This window comes from Hyperoodon ampullatus, assembly GCF_949752795.1.
Source record: "Hyperoodon ampullatus genome assembly, chromosome: 8".
Lineage (NCBI taxonomy): Eukaryota > Metazoa > Chordata > Mammalia > Artiodactyla > Ziphiidae > Hyperoodon > Hyperoodon ampullatus.
In genome coordinates this window covers 3,976,512-4,000,827 of record NC_136921.1, presented here as the reverse complement: position 1 = coordinate 4,000,827, position 24,316 = coordinate 3,976,512, and the positions used below count along the sequence as shown (strand labels likewise).

Genomic DNA, 24,316 nt, shown 5'->3' with positions numbered 1-24,316 from the left:
GTACTTGGGTTATTTCTGGACTTTTGTTCTGTGGACCAGTCTTTCTATTCATGCACCAACACCCTGAGTTTTCTTTTAAAAAAATACTTTCTTTTTACAGCATTTACTATGAAATATTGAAGACACACCAAAAGGTTTAAAGAGTGAGGCAATGACGACCTGTATACCTATTACCCAGCTTAAGAAAGAAAAAAATCACTGTAACAGCTGAACCCCTCTGTGTGCGTGTCCCTCCCCCAATCACACCAGTAGAAACACTGCCAGCTTGGACTGAAGGCACATAAAGAAAGGAGGAGTTAGACCAGCAGGAAACAGATTGAGGAGACCATTTAGCTGTAAACACGTTTTACCTTTCATGAATAAAGGAAGGATGGCTCAGATTCAGGAGCCAGAGAGATGTGGAAACGATTCCAGAAATGGTCGCCATTTACCCGACTGAATTTCAGAACTGCTGTGGACCAGTGACTCCTTCAAGCCCCCATTTCCCCCCCTTTTTTGAGCAGGAATATCTACAGCGGTTGTCCTGTGCCCGTCCCACCTGCAGTGCACAAGGGACAGGACATGTGTCTCTTTAGTTTCACAGATCTACAGATTGAGAGGAACTGTACTTGAACCACACCCTGGGGCCCTGTTCACACCCAGATCTGATCCAGATGCTGAGATTCTGGACTTTGAGCTGATGTGAAAATGGAATGGGACTTTGGGGGTCTTGGGAGGAGTTGAGTGTATTTTCCATGGGAAAGGGATGTGAATCTTTGAGGGCCAGAGGGCAAACTGGTGGGCAGCCTCTAAGATGACCCCAGTGCCCGCCCCCTGCTTCAGGTAGCCACACCCTCATCCAGTGCTCACAGCCTTTCCATGAAGTGTGGGCTGCACCTAATGACGATTCTGAAGAACATAAGACAGCAGAGTGATGGGATGTCACGTCAATATCCAGTTACACAAAGACTCTGGTTTTAATTTTTGGTGCTGTCTCCCATCTGAGGTGGCCAGCTGACACCGTGAGCTGATCTGCGGGGGGCCCGCCTGGCAGGGAACTGAGGGAGGCCTCCAACCAACAGTCCTGAGGTGCTGAACCCTGTCAAGGACCACATGAAGGGGCGTGGAAGGGCTCCTTCCCCAGGGCCCTCAAGAGGAGTCAACACCTTAATGACGGCCTGTGAGAGACCCTGAGTGAAGAACCCAACTGAGCCACACCAGGATCCCAAACCTCAGGGAGTGTGAGATGATAAAAGTCTATCGTGTCATCTGCTACATTCTGGGATTGTGTGTTATGTAAATAATTAATACAGTATGGAGAGTAAATTGTAGAAAGCACAGACCCCAGAGAAATGCCTCACGGGAACGTGGGCGGCCCAAGGACAAAGACTGTGCCCCAGAAGCCAGAGCGGTGCCAGGCGCACAGTCGGCACTTGGTACAGGAGCTGCTCCAGGAGGGAGAAGCACTGACATGGGCAGAGTGGCTCTAAGTGAGGAGAGAGGACGGAGTTGAAAGGATCAGGAAGGACGTGGATTCATGATATGGCTTCAGGAATTCAGCTGTGACCTGGGCTTAAACTTGTTTCCAGGCTGCCTCTGGCACCGATCCCCAGAAGTCACATAGCTGGAGAGAGTGCCCATTGGTACTGAGGGGTCCCCCCAGCCTCTGTGCAACGCTGCTGAGAATGTGAGTTCAAACCTCTCATACTTACTAGCTGTGTGACCTCCGGATAGTTACCTAACCTCTCTGAGCCTTGGTTCTTCATGGAAGAAGATTGCAGGAGATGATGCAAATAAGGTAGCTTAATACCTGGTCATTCAAATCTAGTTAAATCCAGTTCAAAAATCATCCCCAACTTTATTGGACTCAGCCCCCGACCTCCAAGACATGCAGCAGTGACCTTTTCACAGCCTCACGCTCCTTCACACTGGCCCCTCCTTCAGCCCATCAGCCTCCCCAGGACAGCTGGGAACGCCCCCTTCCCAGCAAGGACGCCCAGAGGAACCTGCCTAGCAGCTTCCTTCCCCTCTGATCTCCCAAAACCTTCATCGGATTTGCACCCGGATGCTCCAGGCTGATCCTGACCTTCACCCGGAGCCTCGTACACACGTCCACTTGCTTGGACCATCAGTGCAGCTAAAAGGGGACTACAGGCCTGAGGAAGCCGGAAGATTTAGAGCCAAATATAAGGCACACGGAAGGGGACCCCTCAGAAGCACAGAGGAGTCCCAGGTTTCCACTTGAAAAAGTCCTTTGGAGGAGGAGGAATTAATTGCCCTGAACTGAAAAATAGAGGATGAGATAAGGCCCGGCGTGTTAAACTGCTCAACCCAAGGCCTGTCCGAATTCCTTCCGGTAGGAGGGAAATTAAAGATCCTCGCGGTGCGATACCGCCCTCTAGTGGCGCATTCTGAGATGGCACCCAGAAGGTTTCCAGGCGGCTCCCGTCTTTGCTTTGGAGGAGAGAAAGCTGAAAATGACTTCCCTACGATCTTGTTCCCTCCAGAAAACTTAAGTATAATGTTTGCTTTCCACTCTTAAAGGTTAAAGAAGCTGTATCTTAAAACCCTGTGTGAATAAGGTTATGGGACATCCCAACCTAGCGTCCATCTGGCTGCTTCCATCCGGTTAACAATAATCACCTCGTATTAGCCCAAACGCTGGACTAAGACTAACCTAATCCAATCCTCAGAACGGCCTTGCAGGGTAGCCCAGGTGTCACCTCGGTTTGACAGGAGCAGAAGTAGACTCAGAGGGGCTAAGGGTCTCGCCCAAGGTCAGTGGTAGGATTCTAAGGCTGGGATCCCAAAACGTCTGCTGTAAGTTGTGTGGGAAACACTTGATGGTTTCAGCTTTGATTCCACAAATAAACGATGAGTTCTGTTTGGTTTCCAAAATTCCTACATTTCTTTCCCCACCAAAAACTGACTTTCTGTTAGTCAACTCCAGATCCCAGTCTGCTTTTAGGAATGTGTAAATCATCCCTCCGAGAGAGAGAGAGAGAGAGAGAGAGAGAGAGAGAGAGAGAGAGAGAGTATTGATTACACGCAGTTTGCAAGGGAGCTGGGTTTGGCGCTGTGGGAAAGCAAAGCAGCAGGAGTCTCACGTTCTGGGTGAGCGGTTCGCACAGTCCAGTGGGCAGAGGGTCACCCGGGTGACTCTGGTGGCTCCAAAGCATGGCTACAATCAGACTCCCAGCTGAGAAAATCAAGTGAAACCCAGGGTTCATTACCACGTGCATGCTGTGGCTGTGAGCCTTGGTCAGGCTTGCGGGTCACAGCGACTCACTCTGGCACGAAGTCTGCTGGGACCTGGGGAGCCCTGAGCAGGCAGGAGGCAGGAAAGAAGGATGAACAGGGAGAGAAGTGCCTAAGGAAGGTACCGTCTTGATTCCACCTCTGGAGACGCTCAAGACTGGGACGCTGATCAAGCCTATGGGGCACGACATCCTTGTGCGGGAATGAAGGCTGCCACCAACCTATTCACCCCGATTACTCAAAGTTGCTCACCAGCTCTGATCCTAAGAGGGGATTCTAAGACCACATCCAGGCTCCATTGGAAAGAAGGCTGTGATTGATCAGTAATGTCTGCAGCAGGGGCAGGATCCACGCCATGAATTTGCCTTTTCTGGTTCCAATAGAGCTGTCTGTACTCAGGCTGGAAATGGAGGAGATGACCTAATGCAAGGGGAGGAAAGTCAAGGGCACTGGATGGAGTACGGAGTCCTAACCCCGTGGGAATGGATTGGGTCCTGGGTGGTCCTACAGTCCAGGAAGAGTGAAGAGGACAGAAGCCATCAGCATAAACAATGAGGAAGCGTTGCAGGACAGAAGGCAGATGTCCAGGCAGAGGCTCTGGGTGCTACTGGGGAGGGCAGAGGGGGATCCTGGGAGGTGACATCATGAATGTCCTGTGCTGGGTTCCCTGAAAACAAGAGAAGTTCCAGCCACGACCCTGTCCTGAGGTTTGGGTGCATGCAAGGAGCCAGATCCCCACGGGTGGGGAGGGGAGAGCAGCACCCAGACACCCTTTTGTCTTGAGAAAGGTCCTCTTCATCAAATGGTCACCAGAGCTGAAAGTACCAGAAGACCCTGTTGCAAAGACATGAAGACACAGAAGGAAATGAAGCAAGAATTAATGGACAGAGAGGAAGGGCAAGCAAGGCAAGGTCCTGGTCTAAGGGAATAAATGAAAGCGAACACATGTAGTCAGCATTCATTCAATGTTGACTGAGCACCTGCTATGTTACGATGTGCTCACAATACAAGAGTGTGGCACTGCCCCATGGAGCTAACAGAATTAAAATAAAACTAGCAACGACAAAGCATAATGAACTGTTTACATTCCCTCTCATGTTGTTAGCCAAGAGACTCGTCTTTACCGAGGAAATAAATAATGAGTATGAGAAGGGGCTTTAAATGATGACATTTTTCTCTAAGACTGCCCTGTTCCCTGTCCATCCCTGGCCTCGCTTTCCCTTGCACATCCTCTATTCTTCCCTGCTTTATTTATAATGCCTTTGCTTCTACCACTGCCATCATTTTTTTTTTTACCACTTTTCTTTATTCCTCCAAACTTTCCCTAACATTTATCTGCCCTTAGCTCCAGGGCCTTTCAGAAGTTTTGCAAAAATGTTCTCTTTTATTATTCAACTGTGAACACAAGCATTAGTCAAAAGGGGGAAAAAAGAAAGAGACCAAAAAAAAAAAAAAAAAAGAAAGAGAAATGTCCTATTTTTTAAGTTTGGATTGTTAAAGTTAAGACTTGGGGCAAAAAAATCATTAAAATAATTTTACAATATTTTTTAAAATCTTAAAAGAAAATATTGTTTCACTGATCATTTATCCCCCTAACCTTACAAGAGTTTTCAATTCTATGTTCCCTTCCAATATTTATCCATAAATCTAGTCGGGAACATACTAATAGCTAAGAGGTATATATAATATTATTTTCCATGTTTTTCTTAATATTATCTCAGAAAGACTACTTTTACAAAGACTTTTTGTTTATGAATTAACTGCTGCAAAAATCCCCTTGAATTGATTGACCATGACATGTTTAACCATTCACCTATTAAACATTTAGGTCACGTTAAGGGCTTCAGCTGTTGTATTTATGTTGCTGTGCCATTTTTAGCTATGTTTACTTCCTCTTTTGCAATGGCCCCCTCAGGATAACTTCCCAGGGGCAGAACTCTACATTGAGGCTAAGATCTTAGTGCTAACTTACTTTCCAAAATGGCGGCATCCACCAGCAACGCCACCCACAGGTGATGACTTTGCCAAGACCTCCATTTGTGATTTTACCACACAGAGACCCAAACACCCTCTAAGTCAATGGGCCAATGGCAGTACATCAGTACTACCTTCCTGTTCTTGGCCACATCAGCACCCCCCAAATCCCTGGGCCTCGAGAGGACCACCCATCAGAATTAATACACTCCTCAACTCTGCTGAGAGTTCTCGATGGCTCAGGAATTAAAAATGCATCCCTTTCCCTCCCTGCCTGTTCTTCTCACCCTGTGACAGAGGCAGCTGCCCATGAACTGAGTTTATTTTCCACCCTTAGTGTGAAGCCCAGGTCCTTGCCACAGAGGAGGGCTGGTTCAAGACTGGCCCACTACTGCAGCTGCTTCCTTGCAACTCTGATGCAGACCTGTGTTGTCAGCAAACTCCACCCATGGCTCTGGTCCTTTGTGGCCCATCCTCTTTCCCCAGGTCCTGCTGTCTCCTGCCAGTTCCTTTCTGTCTCTATGGATTTCCCTATTCTGAATATTTCATATAAAGAGAATCATACTGTATTTGGTCATTTCCAATTGGCTTATTTCACTTAACACAATGTATTCAAGATTCCTCCAGGTTGTAGCACATGTCAGTACTTCTACTGTTTTTATTGCCCAGTAGTATTCCACTGTACAGATATATCACATTTTATTATCAGTTCATCAATTGATAGACATTTGGATTGTTTTTACTTTTTGGCTATTATGAATAATGCTGCTATAAACATCTACATAAAAGTTTTGTGTGGACATATTTTCATTTCTCTTGGATATATACCTAGGAATAGAATTGCTAGGTCACATGATATCTCTATGTTTAAACTTTTGAGGAAGTTCCAGACTGTTTTCCAAAGAAATTGCACCATATCACAGACCCACAAGTAGTGTATAAGTGTTTCAACTTCTCCATATCCTCACCAACACATTTTTCTGCCTTTTTTATTATAACCACCCTAGTGGGTGGGAAGTAATATCTCATTTTGGGTCTGATTTGCATTTTCCTAACCAGTAGTGATGTTGAGCGTCTTTTCATGTGCTTATCGGCCATTTGTACATCTTCTCTGAAGAAATGACTACGTAAACCCTTTGTCTATTCTTAAATTTGGTTATTTGCCACTCTACTTTTGAGATATTCTAAACCCAAGTCTCCTATCCAACATATGATTTATAAAATTTTCTTGCATTCCTCGGTTGTCTTTTCACTTTTTTGATGTGTCTTTTGAAGCACAAAAGGTTTTAAGTTTGATAACATCTAACTTATCTATTTTTTCTTTTGATGCCTGTGCTTTTGGTGTCATATCTGAGAAACCAGTGCCTAATCCCAGGTCATGAAGACTTAACGCTATGTTTTCTTCTAACAGTTTTATAGTTTTACCTCTTACATTGAAGTCCTTGATCCAGTTTGAGTTTATTATTGTAACTAGTATGAGATATGAGTCCAACTTTTTTCTTTTGCATATGGATATCTAGTTGTCACAGCACCATTTGTTGAGAGGACTATTCTTTCGCACACAGAATGGTCTTGGCAGCCTGGTCAAAAATTTATTGAATGTAAATGCAAGGGTTTATTTCTAGACTCTCAATCTGTCCCATTGATCTATATATCTCCTCTAATTATCCTTTGACCTACGTATCTACCATGTATTGATTACTATAGCTTTGTAGTTAAGTTTTTACATTGAAAAGTGTGAGACTTACTGTTCTTTTTTAAATTAATTTATTTATTTTTGGCTGCACTGGGTCTCCATTGTTGTGTGTGGGATTTCTCTAGTTGCGGTGAGCGGGGGATACTCTTTGTTGCGGTGCGCGGGCTTCTCATTGTGGTGGCTTCTCTTGCTGCAGAGCACGGGCTCTAGAGCGCGTGGGCTTCAGTAGTTGTGGCACGTGGGCTCAGTAGCTGAGGCTCACGGGCTCAGTAGTTGAGGCTCGTGGGCTCTAGAACATAGGCTCAGTAGTTGTGGCACATGGGCTTAGTTGCTCCACGGTATGTGGGATCTTCCCGGACCAGGGCTTGAACCCGTGTCCCCTGCATTGGCAGGCGGATTCTTAACCACTGTGCCACCAGGGAAGTCTGAAACCTACTGTTCTTAATTTTCAAGATTGTTTAGACTATTCCCTGTCCCTTGAATTTGAACAGAAATTTTGTGATCGTCTTGTCAATATCTGCAAAGAAACCAGCTGTGATTTTGATCAGGATTGCACTAAATCTGAATGTGAGTAGTATAGCCATCATAATATAAAGTCTTCCAATCCATGAACAAGAGATGCATTTCCATTTCTTTAAGCCTTCTTTAATTTCTTTGAACAGTGCTTTATGGTTTTCAGAGTATAAATTTTGCTCGTACTGTGTTAACTTTATTCCTAAGTATCTTATTCTTTCCATGCTATTGTAAATGAAGTTGTTTTCTTAATTTCTGTTTGTTCATGGTACCTGTATAGAAATCAATTATTTTGTATATTGATCATCTATTCCTGCAATCTTGTTGAACCCATTTATTAATTCTAGTTTTTTCAGTGGATTCCTTAGGAACTAGGTGAAATTTTGGAGTTCTGAATTAGCCATCTTCCCATTTCCAACCCCTTGATGACAACTGTGCTTCTCCTCTGAGAACTGTTGGGAGAGGAGGGGCAACTTGCAGAAGTGGGGGCTAAGCTAAGGGTAATGGGTATGAGACCTACACTCTCCAGCCTCAGGAGCCCACGCTTCCCTGCTGCATGATGACCCACCCTTCATCCCAAGCGCACTGGGAAAAACAGCCTCCCGCCACCCCCAAGGCAGCATCTCCCGGGAGCAGAGCTTCCTTCTGGTGGCCTCTTCCCTACTGCCTTGCTTTTGCAGTATTTCTATATCTCTTCTGAGTCCTACCTCCTGGAATTACTGCCTTCTATACAACACTGCCCTTTATCATACCCCTTCACTCCATTATTGAAAGTTTGGGGGTAAAAACATAGGTACAGCTCCATCAGGAACAACTTAAAACTGAATGTCAGCCACTGCAGCCCTGGAAATCCATCAGCCCTTCACGGTCACTTGGAATTCTCTGCATGTAAGCCAAGGCTCACCATAGGCCCCTCCATTCCCCTCATGCCCAGAGCCCTCTTTCCCTCTCCAAGACTCTCTTCCTTCCCCCCCTGTAGCTCCCAGCCTCCAATTCCCAAATCCCTGTACCTGTCTGTTAAAGAAGAGTTTGGTCCTCTGAATGACACCCCAAACTCTACCTCTACCCTGTGATTGTATTTCCAAAGCTTTATTGTGACTTTCTCTTCAGCAAAAAAAAACCATCTATTGTCCTCATCTTTTAGCAACCCGTAGTACCTGCCAAAGCTTTAAAATCATAGTTTTCCCTTTAAATGATCAAACTGCTGGAATCAGGTGAAATTTCAGGGTTCTGAATTAGCCATCTTCCCACTGAATCCTTCTGAGTCAGAAATAGGTTGGGAGCCATTATCACATGTTAAAAATTCAAAATCCTGCTCCTCTAACTTTGCGGAATGATCTCAGAATCATTCTGCCCTTAGTCCTTCTCTCTTTTGCATGATTAATGAAACTTTGTTGCTTTATTCCTTCAAAATATCTCTAGTTACACTAGCTATTTGATACCTTCCTATTTAAGGTTGGCTATTCTCTGAGGGACTTTTGTAGTCATTTTTTATTTTTATATTCCATCCAATGCATTACTAAACACAATCATTTCCACATGGAAACACTGTTGATTCTGCAAAAATAATCAGTAAAGCCATCACTGTCTTAGCATCCTTAATAATTTTATCTTCTAGCTTGTGTTTGGTAAATGAAGTCCACAGGGACAGTGGAAACACAAGCAAAGAGACACACGCAGTATGTTGTCTGCCATTCCAAAGCATGTTTAAAATACCCCATGAATCTAGAATTCTCAGTGGATCCCCAACGGTGGGAATTCACCCACCCAAGACTCAACATGAGTTCAAGGCAACTGTGTTATGTCTTCAATAGAGTACGCTGGGTGCTGACATCCCTGAAAGGCCACATTTTTCCCTTAGAATCTGAACCGGCTTCAAATGCATAATGTAGACAATGGTGTCCTAAGAAACATGAATAATCAAGGAACCTGATCATATTCTTTCTTACTTGTGTTACTTCCTTGTATGATGCTAAATATTCCTTTGTTTTGAAAACAATAACATAACAGTGAAGGGCAAGATAGGGCAACCCATAGTTCCTTTTGCTTTCAGTCCTCCCTCACACATCCATAAGCCTAACTAAGGTAGGGAGTGCTGGTAGGGCTTGTGCAAAAAACAAAGTGTGGTAAAAACAGTTGAGTTCATTTTGTGAAGTATTCCCATGGTTCTGATAAGGATAAAATACACACACACGTACGAGCTATGAGATACAAATTGTGTGATTTCTGTGATTCCACATATCAGTTAAATGCACTTATATTTGCTTTTAAAACTGGCTTCGCAATGGATGGATTGGGAGTTTGAGATTAGCAGATGCAAACTATTCTACATAGAATGGATAAACAACAAGGTCTTACTGTATAGCACAGAGAATTATAGTCAATATCCTGTGATAAACTATAATGGAAAAGAATATGAAAAAGAATATATATACACATATATAGAACTGAATCACTTTGCTGTACACCAGAAACTAACACAACATTGTAAATCAAGTATGCTTCAATAACAAATTAATTAAAATAAAATAAAATTTAACGGGCTTTGCATAAAGATGAATGGTAAAATTCATGCTAATAATTTAAAATTTTATTACTTTTTCTTTACTTAGGATATTAAATAGCAGTTTTTGAAATGATGTGAAAATCTGAGAGACACACTGCAAATAAAGGGAAAAGCTTTATATTACATAGCTTTAATTGTGCTTTCCCGTTTTTTGAACAAGGGACCTGCATTTTCAATTTGCTCTGGGCCCATCAATATTGTAGCCAGCCCTGCAACATGGGACAAATGGAAGTCTAGCCCTGTCTAGCCAAGGGCAGCAAAACAAAGATGTAAATAAATAATTCACAACATAATGTTCGCTAACGATAAGCAGAGGGCAGAAAACTAAGGAGGCCAGGATGGCCAGAGCAAGTCAGAGGGGATCTGGGAATTAGATCTTGAAGCCCTGCAAGCAATGTGAAAGACTGGATTTTAGGAATTTGTTGTTATGCTATCATTTTCATCAGAGCAACAAGATCTGATTTATGTTTCCGAAAGCATCGTTTCGGCTGCGGTGGCTGTGTGGGGAGTAGCCTGGAGGGAGGAAGGTGTGGAAGTCAGGATAACGTTGCAGTTCAGGCAGTGCTGGAGGTCCAGGCCAGCGCAGCTTCCCTCGGAGGTGGGGACGTGAGGTCGCTGGAGGGGAGCCCCGCAGGGCACCGCAGCGCCTTCACCGATGTGGCAGGGCTGCTGAAGGAGTAGGTGCGGGAGGAACCAAAAGTTAGGTTTTGAACGTTTAAATTTGCATGGCCCCAAAGCAAAGACGCCTAACCGTCCTCAAATATGCACAAAACCCCTCCCAGCCCGACTTTCGCTGCGCGCTCTTAAAGCGACCGGCTGCCTTGGAGGCCGGGCCAGTCCTCCAGAGCACCGAGAGCGCCGGCCAGAGCGGTGGCATACCCGCCCGACCGCAGGGATGTCCGCTGACGCGGCGGAACCAACGAGGCACCTGCGCATGGGCGCTCGGCGGCACCGTCTGCTTTTACGTCATCGCGGGCGCGACGCCCCGAGGGACAGTCTGAGGTCCGGCTCGGCGGGGAGGTTCGGTGGCGGGACCGGCCGGGAAAATGCCAGTGGCGGTGATGGCGGAAAGTTCCTTTAGTTTCAGAAAGTTGCTGGATCAGTGCGAGAACCAGGAGCTCGAGGTAGCCATTCGCCTCGTGGGGTCGCGCGTGGCTTCGGGCCGCGCCGGTCTCCAGGGTAACGGGGCCTGGGGCCCACGGGGCTTGGGGTCGGCCCCTTGCGGGTGCGGGAGCTGGGCGTGTGGAGTCCGGGCCGCCGGGGCCTGCTCCGAAGGCTAAGCCTCCAGGCCTGGCCTCCCACAACTCGCTCGGAGCTTTGTTGTTTGTCTTCAGCTACTGAGCCCGAAGACGCTGTGCATCTTTGCTTCTAACAAACATCCTTTATGCTTCTCGTATTAAACTAAATCTCTCCTCCCCATTGTGGGGAGAGGTGGAGAATGTGTATATTGTTAAAGACGTTTGTGCAGGCCTACACACAGACCAAGAAGATGTGATCACTGTAACCTTTTATTAATTCGGAAAGCCCTTCTTAGTCTCCTGTGATCACTGAAGCTTACCGTTTGTTTTCAGTAGGGCAGGTGAAGGTTATATCATGCAACTACTAAAGTAATTAAGGGTTGTTTTTTTTTCTTAGAAAGACCCTTAAAGACATTTATAGCATTGGTATAAAAAGTTAATTAACCAAAGGAGGCAACTGCCAAGAAGCAGCCGCTGACTAACAGACACTTAGTAGATGTCTTCTGAATGAATTAAAATTGAATGAGGGGAGTAGTGTCTTTGTTACTCTTTATTACTCGTTTATGTAGCTCTTCAACGTATTTGGTATAATGGGCAGAATCATACTGCTTTAGGAATCTGTTGGAAATACTTCCTATAATAGTGAGGCTATTTAAATAAGAATTTGAGAACTGGGAAAGGGATCCCATTTAAATATTCTTGTGCGTATGAAGACACAGAGGCCCAGAGGGGGAGAAATCACATCTGATGACAGATCTAAACTTAACACTCTGGGTTTTTAGTGTGCGACACTTCTCTAAGCTGTTTCTCCATCCGTAATAGTAAGTACTATAAAATATACTTACTCTTTAGATGAGTTAAGAAAATACTTCTAAAAATATAAAAGTGTAAGAATAAATGAGGTTTTTTTCTTTCGGTTTTTGGTCTTACAGGCTCCAGGAGGAATTGCTACACCCCCAGTGTATGGTCAGCTTCTAGCTTTATATCTGCTTTATAATGACATGTAAGTACCTTTTACGTAAAGCTGAGAGAAGCATTTTCCTCAAGAAGTTATTCTTGCATTGAAATACCAACACTAAAGCATAGGCACAAGGAGCTTTACTTTTTAGTGTAATAATTAATATATTTATTTCGTATATTGAAAAATCATGACTTAAGAAATTGTGATTAGGCTGAGTTATTTTAAAATACACCTGTTTTACATATACCTTGTAAAAAACATTCCAGTTTGTTATGAGAAACTGCATTGTCAGTAAATTCCTTTAAATCTATTGATCTTTTCTTTATTCTCTTGTTATAAAACCTCTGTCTTTTATGACCTCTGTTTACTTAACTTCCCATGTAAAGTTTACTTAACTTCGCATGTAAAGTTTACTCAACTGTTTACTTAAACTGATTACTTAACTTCACAGTCTCTATTGAGACTGAGAGAAACTGAAGATTGAGAAGACTAAGAGGAATTTGTTACTAACATGTATGACAGTTCTTGAAAGGTTTTTGTTTTTTAATTATTCCTAATTCACGTTCATTGAAGAGAAGTCAGAAAGTATAGTTGTGCAAAAAGAGTCCCTTGTAGTTCTGCAACCCACTGATGGTTACTGTTAAATTTTGTTTTAAATTCTTCTAAACCTTTTCATTTCATACCTTTTAAACTAAACTGAGATTTTCATTATTCACGTAGCATATAAATTATCTGTTTCCTGTTTTATAATCCTGTCGTCATATGCTTGATGTCATTCAAGCTTGCGAACTCTTTAAAAAAAAAAAAAAAAAAAAACTACCTTGAAGTTTTGGTGGCTCTATATCCACTAGTAGGACTAGGGGTCATGATAAGAAGAAAAACACTGTGTACTGTGTATATTGTCAGGGAATGCCAGGACCCTGAAAGTGTATGAATTTGTTTATTTTATATATGAATAAATTATTTAGGCAGTTCTATTTAAGTCTTTGTAGTGCTGCCTAATTTAAGATCTGTATTATTTATTTAAAAATTCACTAAAAATGGTAAAACATTACTTTGGTAAAAATATTTCATGTCTTTTATCTGGAAAACCACTGTTACTTCCCCTGGATAAATTCATTATATGAATTTCACTCTGTATTTTATAGAGTATTTTAAAGTATACTTCTGGGATCTAGAATTTTAAACATTTACGGAGGTGATTTTTTTAAATTGCTTATTCTTTCTTGGGGGGGTGTAAATTAGGAATAATGCAAGATATCTTTGGAAAAGAATACCACCTGCTATAAAATCTGTAAGTAGTCTTCAATATACCTTATTACTTTAATATAGTAATGACATTCATTTAAAAAGCAATCTCTTAAAAGTTTCTGTTTTCTTTTTCATGTGGATCACAGAAATAGTTATTAAACTGGTATTAAAGTTTAAGAATAGATCTACAAATTCCTCTCATCAGAAATTGTAATTTCCCTTGGGTGGTACAGAAATCTGTGCTCAACTCCTGCCGATCAGATTTCTTAAGACACTTTGTAGAAGTGTCACTTTACGCAATAAACAACTAGGTCAGTTTAGGTAAAAGTTTGGTTTTTATTTGTTAGTTTTTTTTTTTTTAACTGATTTGTGCAGTTTCCTATAATGGTATTTATTTTGCAACTATTATTATTTTCAAGAACACTCTAAAAATAATAATTATTCAGAGCATTAAGATTTTTGCTAATTAGGATTTTAGATTTCTTGTTTTTCATGTGAGAATAGATGAACTCACTTGAAAGTTTCTTCCAAGATGGAATGAAGTAAATTTTTAATTTCAGGTGATTCACTGTGTCTAGCATAAATGTGAAGTGAATTTTTTGTACATTCACAGAGCATTAATAAGAATACACCTGAATTCCTTTGTTTGTTATTGATATTCAGCAGCAGATCAGATTAGCATTTATACTCTCTTTCTTTCCTCCACATTCTACTAAATAAGTTTGGAATGTTCCTCCAGCTTTATTGGCTTAAAATAAAGCTGTAAATTAGATGCACAGTTTTAGTGATATTAGTGGGAACTTTATCCTTAGGCTGCATTTTATGACATCTTAGATTGGGAGTCTATATTAGTAGCCACTTCGCTACTATTTTTGCCCTAAGAATAGTTGTATGTATTTTATGTACATGTATATGTGGATTAGTACATGTTCTGTATGTTATACATAAGTATATATGAAATGTAAATAAATGTAAATCTTCAAAAAACAATGTTTCAGATAACTAATTCCTAAACTTATTTGTGAAATATTGTTGGACTGCTTTCTCATGCCTTAATTTTCTGTTATAATAAAACATGCAAATAAATTCTACAGTTCAAAACATTTGAAAACCTTTTTGATAATGGTTGGGCTGAAAAAGTAATTACACCTCTTAAAAGAAATGTTGAATTATGTTTTAAGATACAGTTGTTGGTATATGTGCAGAGTGAATATCTTCAAATGAGGCAATGATATTTATTGCAGGCAAATTCTGAACTTGGGGGAATTTGGTCGGTAGGACAAAGAATCTGGCAGAGAGATTTCCCCGGGATCTATACCACCATCAGCGCTCACCCGTGGTCTGAGACGGTCCAGCCAATCATGGAGGCACTTAGAGGTAGTGTTTCTTTGTGGCTCAGAATTAAGTCAGACTAGACCTGTTTCCCTAAGGTGCCGGGGTGTTGAAGTAAGTCGATAATGTGTGTGAAAATAGGTATGCTTTGCTAAGTGAGTAGGGTTTTCAGAAGTCTTTTTTAGATTTGCTGTAATCATGCTTTGATTTCACATGGCTTGAGTTTATGTCGGCAGCTGAGGGCCTCACTGTCTATTTAATTCTAGAAGTGAAGTTGCTTGTCAGTAAGAGGTGTTTTTTTTGCTACTGAAATGAAATGTAATATTCTAATAAGTCCAAGTCGTGAGTTGGATAAGATTTCAAGCCCGCATGTTTGAAAGTAGAGACTGCTTTGGACTCTGTGGACCTCGGCATTTGATGGGGTTGTCTCCAGCTTCTGGATTTGTGATTAATCAATTCAGTACGCAGATGCTCGAACTTTTTTTAATCATGCTGAAAGATTGCAAGTCTGGTGCAACATAGCACTGATCCTGCAACAAAACTCCAAGGTGCTTCTCTCTTTCCATTCTCCCACCCCCAGCGTTTGCTTCCAGTCTTCTTGGTTCCCCCTCTTATATGTTGTTATGCCCTTCCTTCTTGTTACCTTGTTTCTCTGGTCACTACCTGCCCTCGCTGTCCACCCTTCTGCTCTGGAGGAATCAGTGAGCAGAAGTTCTTGAGAATCGCTCATCACTCCTGCAGGGCACGTCAGCTTTTCAGGGGCAGGAGGTGAAGGTTGCTTCTGAGGTGTACCTGGTTCTTGGCACGGTGAAGGTGAAGCAGGGCAATGTGAGCGAGGAAGCAGGAGGCACTTCCGTTAAGCCTGGAGGAAGTGAGCAGGAGCACCGGGCCGGCAGCTGGGTGGGAGGGAGGCGTGTGGGGTATCACTGCTGCGCTGGTACAGCGGGGGCAGCTTGGGATCTTCGCACTGGAGACAGCCTTAACCTCAGCCTCGTTGCATAAGCCCTGAGGAGCTGGGATACAGAGCTTCAGCCAGAGCAAGACAGGGAGGGGGCCGAGGAAATACATTCCCTGCCTTGCAGAATCCCATTCACCGAGTAAGGGAGCCCAGGTGCCACAGGCCTGGGTGGCCGTCCGCCCTGGAATTGAAGGGCAGAGATGGGTTGGGCAGGACAGCAAGTTCACCTTCCGTTGTGTCTCCAGTGCCGGCAGTTGGCAGTTCCTGGTAGATAATAGGCACATTTAAGTATCTGTTGAACAAAAGAAGGAGCATTCTCTTAGGGTCTCCCCAGGACGGTCCCAGGATGAATTGCCAGCAATATTAGGTGCGAGCTCAACTGATTCCACCCTCCAGCTTGTCGTTGTAACGCGTGCCCTCCTGAGGTTACACATCTCATAGATCTCCCGGGCCACATAGTGACTGGTGAGAATGTAGATGTCAGATTCATTCGTGCTGAGAGGTTAAAAGCCGCCTGAGTGTCTAACTAATGCTGTGGATCACTTAGCCTTGATTTCTGCTTTCCTTGTCAGTCTGCTGTGCCTCCCCTTGTATGTGTTTCTCTTCTCTCCATTCTGTTTTTCTCTTTCATTCACATTCTGTTCTTGTTCTGTTCCGCATCTTTTTCAAATCTGAAAATCTGAGCAGAGTACTTGAACTAAAGTGAATGTTTTTAATATATGGTAAGCTTGCCAAATGAATGTAGTTTTTGGTGCACACTTGTATTTTCCTCTTTCATTGTTGCTCTCAGTTCTTTTCCACTGAATGTCTGTAGCCTTGAACAGAAAAAGTTCCTTTATCTCTAAGCTGTATTAGAAGTCTGATTTAAGGTCGTTTGCTGAGAGTTGGTAGCAAGAAGGAAGGAATTGGAAGAGGAGCAAACAGTGGCTCAGTGAAAGCTGGGGAGGGTGTCAGCCTCAGTGAGAAACGACGAAACGTGATTGACTGCCGCGATTTTTCAGGCAGATGGGAGCACAAAGCCTAAGGCTGGGGTCGGGCCCCCTTGGGTCCTGGTGAGACCTTCCACAAGCCTGTGTTCAGCACATGCTTCCTTAGAGATGCTGGGCCCCTCGGGGGATATAAAGATATAAAAGCCCTCCTGTAGAGAAGTTCCGAAAGTAATTGAGACGATGGGGTGGGGAGGGGTGCAGTGTACACCACAGGTGGTAAAAGATTGCTTGTTCAATAAGTAAACGTTACTGTGAGTTCAGAGAAGGGCGGAGATTGCAGTGACTCCAGTGCCACAGGGAGAGTTTATAAACAGACCTAGGACTAGAAGAGAGGAGGGCGGTTCAGACCACACAGCAGCATAAACCCAACGCCCCGGGGACGAGAAGGTGTAAGGCTCCTCTGAGAGCCAGCAGGCTACTTGGGAGCAAAGTGTGTCTACGGGGATTGATGTGGCTGTTAGGCAGTGTCCCAGGAGTGGAGAGCGGATTTTCTTATGTTGCAGGGCTGTCTTGTATGTGTATACTTGCCTGTTAAATGTGGAAAGTAAAATCCAGAACACTTCCTAAGCATGTTGAAGGCAGGCGGGGGATCCTTTGTGTTACTCGGGGAGCAGCGGGTGGGAAGACAGGCCAGCTGGGCTCCACTTTCTACTGTTTGGTTATTGTCTCTGCCTCGTTCCTGAATTATTTAATGTGGAAATTTAAGCCTGGTTGGGGGGGGGGGCGGAAATCCCACATGTGGTCTCCAGGGAGGAGGTTTTGTTGCTGGAATTGCTTGCAGCCCCTTTCTGTGAGGCTCAGTCATTCAGGATTAGCACCTGAATGACATCAGGAGTTCAGAGTAGACTTGAAAGTTAGGAAGGTGCTGTAGTTATAAGGTTTGCTCTGCAACTCCCAGGTGTGGTCTTCTGTCAGAGGCCCTGATGAAAAAGGACAGCTAATTATGGGACTAGGTAATTTCTGCTCCATTCATTCTAGTTTTGATAAGTGAGATAAAAGAAAAATTTTGAAACATACATCCCCAATACGTCCCAAATTTAAATGATATTTTCTTAGAGCTGGAGTCTCGTGTATATTAACTTTTTCCATCTTTGTAATTTTTATTGTCACCTGAGATTTTTTGACCTAAGAGGAAGTATAAGAAATGCATGTGTTTATTCAGCAATATTGGAGCCCCTCTTACACGTTAGGCGCCTCCAGCTGCACCTGGAAACGCAGAGACCTTTAGGTTGGTGTAGTCTTGCTTATCAAATTTGGACAAGGACAATGACGTAATAATTTAATTGTGTATTTCAAAAAAAAGTGCCAGCTCTTGTGGTTCACTGTTTGCCAAACCTTCCCTCCCACAATAGATGCCACCCGGAGGCGAGCCTTCGCCCTGGTCTCTCAGGCATATACCTCCATCATCGCCGACGATTTCGCAGCCTTTGTTGGACTTCCCGTGGAAGAGGCTGTGAAAGGTATTTGGGGCTTACTTTTTACTTTCAAGGAAAACGGAAGTGTAAATTATAGGTCCACGGTCCCTTATCTGAAACCATTGGAACAGGATGTGTTTTGGAGTTTAGGTTGTGTGTGTTCTTTAGAAAGGTGGTAGGAGACCTGCACTGCACCAACCCCCAGCAACCAGCACCATGTGACCGAGCCCAGTCGTGGTTCTGCAGGCAGCACAGAGTGCAGACTCGCACACAGTTGGCGTGAGGGAAGAGGGTACATAAAAGGCTTGGGGGTTCACGTCAGATTTCGCCACCATGTGAGTTAAAGAAAACTTTTTGGTTCATAGAGGTTTTTTTGACTTCTGCGTGTGGATAAGAAATTTCGGGTTTATGTTTACTAAAGCACTTTTTGCCAAAGACAGGCACCAGATAGAGATGTCTTAGAACAGGAGCTTTGTAAAGGAATACTTTGCCATTTTTATGAAATTAAAATTTGAATGTGTCTTTGAGATGTACCCTTGTTGCATGTGATTATTCTAGCTCTTTCCTTATGCAACCTCTTTACTGTTCCTTTAGTTATTTCTTATCATGGTGCACATGGTCTGACCCCTGAATATTTTCTAGTTTTATCTCTAAGGCCTTTGATCAACTCCTAAGCCCTACTAAGTGATAGTGAGCCCTCCAAGTTGATGCCCAGGAAGGAAAAATTAGAGCTGCTGTTGACTAAGAGTGGGAGGGAAAAGGAAGGTGGTGAGAACAGTGCGTTCCTGGAAGAAAAAGCTAGCGAATGGGTACAGAGTCAAGCATTTGATAACATTCCCACATCTGAGCCCCAGGTTACAGCTTAGTTACAAGTGGTGGAAAATGTGAGATGCAAGAAAATAAAGCATGTGCACATTATTTGCTTCTAAACATGCCAGGTGGGTAACATTATATTCATAATTCTGAGCTTAAACTTTGTAACATCTTTAAATTATTTCTCTTCCTTTGAAAATCAGCATGAGGTGGGGGTTTGGTTGGCGGGTTTTCTCAGGGAAGGAAGTTTTAGTTGGTCTGGAGCTCGCATTTAGAAATCCCTGTTTCACCCTTCCTTGGTGAAGGGGGTCTCATCCAGTTCCTCTTTTCAGCCCAACTTTTCCCTCACCACTTCTTAACAGTAACCTAGATGCTTGCACCCCACTCTTAGCCACTGGTTTCCAAATGTGCTTTTGCGTTTTCATTTTGCAGGTCATGCCCAAACTGTCCCCTCCCCTTGCTAGATTGCTGTAGAATATTAATACTGCATGTGCCTTGTGGTGTTGTTTTACGATGATGGATGTGTTGGATTCTCCAGTCAAAATATGAGCTCCATTAAGCACCACAGATTATAAATTTCCAAGGCCTAGCACAGTTCTAGACACATAGACGGCAGGTTAATGAACGTTCTTATAGTAAATCATACTGTTACTTACTAATACAAACGTTTATTTGTTTTGACTATCTTGAAATTGATCCATAATTTATTATCTAATAAATAGTACATCCCAGAGTCCATACTCTTAACTGACTGAGTGTGAATCCTGGTACCCTTCCCCATGCTAGCTATGTGACCTAAGGCAATTTACTGGAATTCTCTAAACTTCCTTTTCCACGTCTGTTCAATTATGGTGATATGTCCCCTTTGCAGAGTTGTTGTGGTGATTACATAAAGTGATCCCTGTAAAAGTACCTAGCACAGTACCTATTGGCCAGCCTTCTGTGTTGTGTATGTATGCTGTTGCTTTTATTATCACCATCGTCTTATTACTGATGTAATGATTATGGAAAATACTAAATAAGTCTTCCTTATGTCTGTCTTTAATAAGGTTTGATCAGGTTAATACTATAATATATATATATATATATATATATATATATATATATATATATATATATATATAAAATAGAAAACTAATCATCTGTTAGTGATTATATCAGCCTGATAGAATAAAATCATAGATGTTTCAGAAATATTTCAAAAATAAGTTCCCATGAGAATGCTGTCTCTAGTATACCCTTCTAGTAAAAATACACATTACAGGTTAATCTACACATGTCAGGTCTCCCATACAAGTAATGTCATTGACAGATTGTGAATCTTGTAAATGAAAAGTTTTTGGTTTTTTTAATTCATTTCTGTGTTAAATACACATTTTTAGGTATCCTAGAACAAGGATGGCAGGCCGACTCCACCACAAGGATGGTCATGCCCAAAAAGCCAGGTAGGTGGAGCTCTTCGTCCATCTTACAGCACTGAGCTCTTGTAAGATCACTGAAGTTTTTCAGGCATTGAATTTGAATAATTTGATATAAAATTCTGCTATGCTAACAAAATGAGAGTAACTCATGTTAAGTTCAGATATAGGATGGACACTTAGGGTAGAAAGGATCTTAAAGGTCACCTGGGGCTTCCCTGGTGGCGCAGTGGTTGAGAGTCCGCCTGCTGATGCAGGGGACACGGATTCGTGCCCCAGTCCAGGAAGATCCCACGTGCCGCAGAGCGGCTGGGCCCGTGAGCCATGGCCGCTGAGCCTGCGCGTCCGGAGCCTGTGCTCCTCAACGGGAGAGGCCACAGCAGTGAGAGGCCTGCGTACCGCAAAAAAAAAAAAAAGGTCACCTGGTTTTACCTTAATTTTTTTTAATGTACTTCATACATAAACTATTTTATGTGAGTGTTTCATAATCCTTATTACAACTTAATTTTTAATAAGTATTAATCTCTCATTCTTTTATTTATGGGGCCATTTCTAACTGCTTATTCTTAATATCTAAACTATTGCCTTTTAAAAAGATATTTAAAATATTCAGAAAGTCCCCTTTTCTCCTCATGCTGTAGACACATAGACTCTTCTCCTAAACAAGATTTTCAGTGGCTTTAACTTTCACAAAATTAAGGTCTCTGGCCTTTGCAGGCCTTAAATGATTTGGCCTGTCCTCATTGTCTCCACCTGAATTCCTGGTCCCTCGGCCTTCCTCTCTGAAATGGGCCACGTTCCTTCCTGCAAGGAGGCTCCACTCCCTCCTGCTTACCAGGAGTGGCCTTTCCTGCCCTGTCCTTAGAGCTGGCCTCAGTGCCCACATGCATAAGCCTTCTGATCTGCCTCATCCCAGAGTTCGTTCCGTCTGCTCTGAATCCCTGTTGTTAGACATTGTTGACCCCACAGTAAAGTGGTGCACAAGCGTCCATGTGCTCAGACCTGCGAGGGTGCGGAGGAGTGATAAGACGGGGTCCCGTCAACCTAGATGGTGAGAGAAGACTGCTGCGGTGAAAAAACCCAGTGTAATAAAATAGAGCCTAACTGTTGTCTCTGTCTGAATGCCACTGCATTAAAAATGACATGTTCTATGTGAAGGTTCTGTACAATGACTTCTGTAAATTGGGCTCTACATTTTATTTAGTTGCAGGGGCCCTGGATGTTTCCTTTAACAGGTTTATTCCCTTTTCAGGTATGTATTTTCATATGCTCATTTAAAAATTGTTTCATCGCTTTTCTTGTTTGCTGTTGTAGTATTTATTTTTCTTAGCTCTAATCTTATAAACAAAGGGATGAAATCCTAACTTGGTATTTATAATAGTACATCTGGTTACAACCATGAACGTGTGGGCTCGCCTCTGTAGCTTACCTGGAGGTAGTGATCCCCTCTGGCCTGGCTGCAGGGTGTCCTGTATGGGTAGGGGAGGTGTGATCGAGCTTCTCACCAGCACTGACGCAGACGCGGCCCTAGGCTGACACGTAGTAGCTTAAAAGTTAGAAGTAAACTTGGGGGATGGGGTCCTTTGTGGGTTTTTTGTTCACTGACCATTGAGTAGCTAGAGGAGTGCCTGGCATATGGTTAACACTAGGTGTCTATGGAAATAAATATCACGTGGGAAGGGTCTTTCCAAGAAGAGCTATGTTCCCTTGGTAGACGGATTACCTGTTAAAAGTATTTTTAACCTTCGCATGGAAAACTTCAGTAACAGCAAAGCCAGACATGCCTTTACTCCCAGTTTGGGAAAACTACTCATAAAAATTGACGCTTCTTGGCTTGTTTTTTTTTTAATGTCCAAGATCATCATAAAAATTGACGCTTCTTGGCTTGTTTTTTTTTAATGTCCAAGATCAAGGCAAAGCTAAGAAAGTTTCCGTATTGTTAAAGACATCGGAGGGCGGGGGTGGCAGTACCAAAGATTTGTGACCCTGGTGTCTGACTTGAGTGTGTTTCTCTCTCCAACGTGCAGAGCCTGCCCCTGTTCCACCTATCCCCAATGAACAGCAGTTAGCCAGACTCACCGATTATGTGGCTTTCCTCGAAAACTGACTTATCATTCTGAGTTCAAGATCCACCTTCAGCATCCTGAATACTGACAGAAAAATGTAAAATTTTTATTTTCAACTTTATTGGGTGGATTAAGCACCTCAGCATTCCTTACTGAGTATGTGATAAAATACGTATATAATATAAAGTATATTATATATATTTTGTCCTTAAACATGCTGAATGGTTGTTGAAACAATTCTCATTTTGTAATATTGGACAGTTTGGATGGAGCCCATCAGCGTTAGGCAGTCAGTTTATACTTCCTAGTGACTCGTAAAAGACAGCTCTCCTGCCTCATGTAGAACAGTGGTTGTCAGCTGTTTCTTCTGCCCCAGCACACCGCACACTCCCATCTCTACCACAGGTTGATAGTTACAGTGATGCATCTGGGGTTTGAGGAGGACTGTCCCCAGGGGCAGTATCTGAAGTGCTGGGGACTCTAATTCACCCCCTTTGGAGAATATGCTCTTTTCCTCTCCCCTCCTGAGAATCACAAATATAAAATGCTGAGATAGAGCTGAGGAACAGAGACCATCTCCCTAGTAAACCAGCTTGTTAACTTTAGATTTTTTTCTGAGAGTGTGAGTGCATCCATTGCTGGCAGTGGAGGGCTTGCCGTGAACATGCGACTTATTAAAGACATTCATGAGAAGTATTAAGTTGTAATATTTCCTTTCAGAAGAAGGGAAACGTAAGTGTGGAAGGCATTGTTTGGGAAAGAAGCGATTAAGTGATACACTTTGTACGACTGTCCTGCAGCCTCTTGGTTGCTCATATTTGGCCATTGGGTCAAGTTCTGCCCTTTGGAGAAATACTGAACAGGTCTTTCATTTTTTGTGTGACAGCCCTCTGAATATTTGAAGTTGTTTATTGTATCTCCAGGTTAAAACCACCCCCTAGTTCATTTATTCTGCATTTGTTCAATAAATATTTAATTGAGTTTTTCAACTGTTTTTTCGAAGGTAGTTTCTAGAAGTTTCACTATCCTGTCTTCCTGTGGATGTGTTCTAGTTCATCATTGTCTCTTTTAAATTACAAATTTCTTAATTAAATAGAAATGACCTATATAGTGGTAATTACATGATTCATGTTTTTCACTCATTTTAAATAGACTTTACTGGCTATTTCAGCTATTGTTAACATTTATGGAAATACCTGTTAAATTAATGTTTTATTTAACCTTGATATAAGTCATGTTGTTAAAACTTCTTGTTTTACAATTGAAGAAATGGAAATTCAAGAAATCAGAGGATCAATAGCTAGAAAGTAACAATGCTAGTTTGCTAGTTTTTGAACTTCTAGGTTTAAGGACAAATTGTATCCATGGGTCTTAGTTTTAATAGATTGGAATCAACCCAAATGTTCATTAATAGGAGACTAGTTGAGTGAACAGTAGTGTACAGTATGGTGGTGCCATGCAGCTGTAGAATGCATGCACGCATGAGTGAGTGAAGATCTCGGTGCACTGAAAGTGATCTCAGGTGAAAACACAAAGTACCGGGGGTTTATACTGTTATTTTGAGGGTAAGAAAGGGTGAATGGATATACAAATGTGCATATATGCATATTTACCTGTATTTCAAGCAGAAGCCATTGAAGGATAAACCAAAAACTAATAAAAATGGTTCCCTAAAATGGAAGGGGAGGACAGTCGAACATAGAGAAAAAATTATTTCAGGTGACTCATAGTATTTCATAGTATTTTATATTATCAGTGGGATACATACAAAGGACAAAAAAACTCAAACTCCTGAATATGGTTTCATGGTTAATTTCAAAAACTATCTTGTTATCATTATTTGATAATAATTATCATTATTATTAAAAGTATATTATAGGATAAAACCA

The 24,316-nt window shown here is 42.5% G+C and overlaps 1 protein-coding gene across 1 annotated transcript; it reads left to right on the top strand.

Moving 5' to 3' along the window:
- Window positions 1–11,004: 11,004 nt before the first annotated feature.
- Window positions 11,005–23,513, top strand: COPS8 (COP9 signalosome subunit 8). Its single transcript, XM_079710626.1, has 8 exons — window positions 11,005–11,110; window positions 12,157–12,227; window positions 13,431–13,479; window positions 14,681–14,813; window positions 18,068–18,175; window positions 20,326–20,388; window positions 21,566–21,613; window positions 22,389–23,513. The coding sequence occupies exons 1-8, from the start codon at window positions 11,033–11,035 to the stop codon at window positions 22,466–22,468; spliced, it is 630 nt and encodes a 209-aa protein (XP_079566752.1). The 5' UTR covers window positions 11,005–11,032; the 3' UTR covers window positions 22,469–23,513.
- Window positions 23,514–24,316: the final 803 nt, after the last annotated feature.

Bases quoted from the DNA above. Each gene is read 5' to 3' on its own strand.
- COPS8 (XM_079710626.1), top strand. From the start codon at position 11,033: ATGCCAGTGGCGGTGATGGCGGAAAGTTCCTTTAGTTTCAGAAAGTTG. The intron at 12,228-13,430 runs GTAAGTACCTTT...GGTGTAAATTAG, and splicing joins TATCTGCTTTATAATGACAT to GAATAATGCAAGATATCTTT. The intron at 20,389-21,565 runs GTAGGTGGAGCT...CATTTTATTTAG, and splicing joins GGTCATGCCCAAAAAGCCAG to TTGCAGGGGCCCTGGATGTT.